The sequence below is a fragment of the Penaeus japonicus genome, unplaced genomic scaffold (assembly GCF_977035675.1).
Source record: "Penaeus japonicus unplaced genomic scaffold, GWHDUDI00000001_assembly GWHDUDI00000033, whole genome shotgun sequence".
In the NCBI taxonomy this organism is placed as follows: domain Eukaryota; kingdom Metazoa; phylum Arthropoda; class Malacostraca; order Decapoda; family Penaeidae; genus Penaeus; species Penaeus japonicus.
The window spans coordinates 25,368,513-25,373,512 of record NW_028234435.1 but is presented as its reverse complement, the minus strand read 5'-3'; the positions used below and the strand labels follow the sequence as shown (position 1 = coordinate 25,373,512).

The 5,000-nt window shown below is 33.6% G+C and overlaps 1 protein-coding gene across 5 annotated transcripts in view; it reads left to right on the top strand.

Annotated features, from left to right (window-relative positions):
• LOC122264734 (acylphosphatase-2) overlaps positions 1-4,156 on the top strand; it is a 10,018-nt gene extending 5,862 nt beyond the window's left edge. For 2 of the 5 annotated variants that reach the window (XM_086530637.1, XM_086530640.1), the window contains 2 exons: positions 334-443; positions 1,448-4,156. In XM_086530637.1, the coding sequence (XP_086386763.1) occupies positions 334-443; positions 1,448-1,562 (225 nt within the window). In that variant the 3' untranslated portion in view covers positions 1,563-4,156. The remainder of the gene's footprint in view (positions 1-333; positions 444-1,447) is intronic. The other 3 variants (XM_086530638.1, XM_086530639.1, XR_015190448.1) reach the window with 2 other exon arrangements.
• The last annotated feature ends 844 nt before the right edge of the window (positions 4,157-5,000 follow it).

Below are 5,000 nucleotides of genomic sequence, written 5' to 3'. Positions count from 1 at the left end.
CTTCTAGATTAGATTTTCCAACCATCTCAGAAATAGCTTTTGAAATTAGAAATGTTTAAAATATAAAGATTAATGATGCCTTATACTGAGAAGTTTCAGGTATATTTACTAAATGATAATGATATATATAGTAATGTGAACATTTCAAAAGTAACAGAGTGCCAACTGCTTTTCAGCAATTGTTTAGTATGTAAAGAAGAACACAGTGACTGGTTTGCTACCCTGGAATCTGCTCTCAATTTTCATAATTGTCAATATATAACACCTTCAGACTCAATTTCTGATAAGTATATTGTAGTATGGATATGACCTGTAGTTCTCCCAACCCAACAGTACACCCATGACCAAGGAGTCAAGCTAGGTTTACGCGGCTGGTGCATGAATACATATCATGGCACAGTTGTAGGGCAGTTGGAAGGCCCTCGGGACAAGGTGGCTCTGATGTACGTTTGATATTGCAGAAGTACTTCTCCTCTACAGCCCCTGCTAAAGTCAGAAATGACAAGGGTTTTGTTAGATTGTGGAGTCATGATTCTGTGATAGTGTGTGTGTGTGTGTTGGAAAGCAGCTTTTGCATGTACATGTGTGTGTGTACATTAGCATGCTAGTTTAACACTATATGGAAGATTAAAGTAGTCCATAGTGCTTTACATGTGAATACACTCTAATTATAATGTTTATATTATCCCAATATTTTTTCATAGATATTACATTTTCTTCATGGTGTACTTCTTATTGTAACAGTTTGTCTTAGATGATAAGGTGCACTCTTTAAAGAAAACTTTAGGGTAATGCTATGGGTAGCATTATTTACTTTGCAGTATATACAATATTTTGTGAGATTGAAAAATACTAAAAATTATAAATGTTGAAATGTGTGCATCAGAAAACAACTTGATCGAGTCCCTAGTCTTCAGATTTTGACTTTCATCATGTACAAAAAATATTTATATGTATAATTACATATCTGATGCACTCAGCCTTACTCACAGCACATATAACACTTCAGTTCTCTAGTACTTGATATGAATTGCAGTGATGAAGCACCTTTCCTTTGGTTATTGTTGTTTATGCATTGTGACCTGCATCAGTTATTAATATTTTTTGATATGCACTGGGAATACTGAAATACTTTGACATCAGTTATTTTTTTAATGTGTAGCCCTGCCCTATGAAAGAGATATATTGTTTTTACTGCAATAATAGTTGTGATGGTTTATGGCATTTTATAATTTAATTGAAGTGTTTTGCTACTGAAATAAGAAAGGGAAAATATTTTGATAAATATGTAGTTGTTCATCAGAGATATAGAAATAGCTTTGTGAAAGTCTTAAATCTTTCAGTCATAGGCATTTTGTAGATGTAAAAGTGATATCAGAACTACCAGAATAAACTGGTACAAACATGCTTAAATATAGATTTCACTTATCTCTTAATTCATCTACAGGAAGGATTGGCTACAGCGGGTCGGGAGTCCAAGCTCCCATATAACAAAGGCTGAATTCAAGAATGAGCGGGAGATTCAAGACTACACCTTCAAAGGCTTTACCATCAAGCATTAAGATGCATTAGGTCCTGAGGCTGTCTGAGGTGCAACCTGGCGATCTCTCTTTTCACTTACGACAGAGGAAATAAGCAAGGATTGTATCCATGGGAACATTTTTGTTGCTAAGGTTGCAGATAGTCACAGTAGTAATTTCATTTTGTCAAGGACTGAATTATGCAGTATAATTGATTTTATACTGCTTTACATTGGTTGCATTTTTTTGAATGCATAAGAGGTTTTGAGGAAGGAAAAAAAAAGAACAGGAATCTTCATCCAAAAAAGGGCAAGATATCAGAATGTCCTATATCACAAATAAATGTTTGTTTATGTCTAAGTCATTTGGTGATGTGACAAGCAGGAGTCTTTATAATAGTAGGATTTAGTTAAATACAATGTCTCAAAGAGGACCAGCAAGGAAACTATCAGGACAGACAATACTAGAGTGAATTATGGTTCACTTGCAGAAATATATCAGTATTTAGATCATAATATTTATGTACTTTGAATGTAGTATTGTATAACCCATGTAAAAGAAGTTGCTGAGTATGCATGACACCTTTCACCGTGTAATGTTACGGTGAACATTAAAAGTAATTTATGCAGCACAATGAAATATAAAACAAATTACATGTCTGAGTTAAAGGTACAGCAACAATGGTGTATGTGTAATAGAAGCTTTGTATAATGGTTCATGTGAAGCTGCTTATCATGGAATTTTACTCTCAGTATGAGGCATTTAGAGTAGGAATGATGAATGATTAATCCTGAATAATCTTTTCACTCCAAAATGGCTCTCAAGTTAACAAAAGATTCAAACTTTAACAAACAGAATGTATAACTGTGGCACAAGGAATATATTAGAACCCTTCTAAAGACAGAGTTTGAATCCCACTAAATATGCAAGATGGAATACAGAAAATATTGCAGTTGTTTGATGACCAAGAAAGACTTTATTTTTAACCAACCTCAGTGACTTTCCAGACTTCCATTTCCATTGGTCATGTTCACTGTTGTTGCTCAGAATGCCTCATATCATGTAAATGTGGTATTTATGCTATTTTCTTACTTCAACTTGTAACCATTCTGGCATTAATTCTCCAGACCTGCATCATGAGGATAACAAATACCAAGAGGAGAAAATAAAAGAACAAATAAAGATGAAGATTTAACGGGAAATCAGATTCTGCCTATGATGGCGCCTTACCCCGAAAAATTATGGCACGAAATAAAAGTATCTGTATCGTCATGACATAAACTCTGTCTGTATTGGCCTCTCTGATGAGCGTTTCTCCCTCCCTGGTCTCCCAGCTTTAGCACATTTACCCCCTTTATTTATGTCCTTGAACACAAAGTCATGTGTGATAGAGGAGAGAGGAGGTGAGAGTCTTTGGAAGATACTTTGATAATAGTGCATAGTGTAAGGAAAATTACTTATAGGTGAACTATAAGCAGCTAATCATGTGAAAATTGCCTCAGAATATGAGTTTGTACTAAATGACAATTGATATTCCTGGTGTCTAGAAATTGAAGTGAATGATTCTTAACTACTATTTCATAATCAGATAAAATTGGTTTTGTACAAGAGGCTTTAACAAGTGATGTAGGTAGGATAAAATATGAAGTTTTCTATCTCATTATAAGTGTTGCATTTTTTCCCATAGGTGTTCCTCATGTGGTCAACTAATATTATTGAAATTAAATCCTCTTGATGCATTAACAAATATTATCTTCAATCTAGTATGTTTAAGATAATGTTGTAATTGAAGACCTTACTTCAGAGGTTCAAAAGGCAGGAAGATCAGGCAGAATGCTTATTAAAGGAGTAATTATTAAGTAAAAAATCATGTTACCTGTAATTCATATCCTTTTTCTTACTTGTGGTGTGGTCAGGATGATACCCAGTGCAGTATTAACCCACAGGTAATTATTATTTGTTTATTTATTTATTTTATTTTTTATTTTTTATTTTTATTTATTTATTTTTTTATTTTTTTTAAGTTTTGATCAAGCATATGTTTGTTTGTTACTCAGATACCAAGTCGCTTGTTTGTATTTCTGTTTTTACATTTCCTTGCAGGACTTTTGGTTTTAGGAGAGCATCATTCAATTTTGGGAATGTATGCTGCAATGTTTCAATTTATCTTTTTAACCTGTTAACAAAGGGGCTGTTTTGTCAAATAAATAAATAATACATTTTGAAGATAACCATGAATCAGCAACTGAAGTTCACTTTCATTAAGAAACATTGATACCATGAGAAAGCACATCTGTAGTCGACATTCCAGAGGCAAAATACCATTCAACAGTTCACTTCGTATAATGCCTTTGGTATGATTACAGATCAAATTCGATCATGAGTCAGAGTTCCACTGACCATTGAGGTGACCACCTAAACATTCAGTGACATATCTGGAACGCTGTGATTGCTCAAATTACTTTCAAAAACGTACCTGCAAAAAAAGTGGTGTCTTCAGTTACCATTGAAGATTTTATCCCAATCTGTGATATTTTGTGCTTGTGGACATTGCATTATGTCTTTTGATGCATATCATTTTTCACCAAATTGTAAGTCCTGTTTAATTTTGACAAATAAAATCATACATCCTAAAATTATTTTCTTTATTGATGTTGCCTTTCTGGGTGCATAAAGTATTTGATATTTGGGTGGATTTTATACAGCATTTTAGCAGCTTACTAGATAAAGTCAAGCAAGTTCAGAACATGTTTTCAGGCAAGTTATTATTAGCACATGTTTATTTTTTATACATAAAATTTAACAACTTGTACTAGATAGTTCAGATAATTTAAGATTTTCAAATGTAAACTGTGTTACTGAAATGTATATTAACCCATCCCCGACGGGGGAATTCTAGCCTTGAATGTCCAAATGCCGGGGCGTTCGAATTATTAGGCCTAAATCAATTGAATGGCTGGCACAATACTGTGCTTCCCGGCCACTGGGCTTTTGAATGCGCGGTACACATGCTGTACCACCCGTCCTGTGTGGGTTAAAATACTTTAAAAAATGTACATTATCCGATTATTAATATAAATGCATACAAGATTTTACTAAGAATAAGTCTTAGAAGTTACTAAAATAGCTGGTAATTAATGGAGTTCTGCCTGAGAATATGAAAGGAATTGTAATGATTATTCCATCATCTTCATTCACTGTCACATGCATATGCTCATACACGTATTGTATGTATACCAAAAAATAAGTATTATATTTCATCATCATTATATTTAAAGTGACAAAATAAGTTTTCCTAATTCAAAGTTCATTTATCTTGCCCATTTATTACTCTCCACATATTAACCGGAAAAAGGAAGTTGAATGTTCTCCCTATTAGAGCCTGCTACAAGTTGTTTATTCCTAAGACATCTATAAGCATGACTGGTGAAATCTGGAGTCCTTATTAAGGTTGGTTGCAATGGATCAGACTCTTCCATT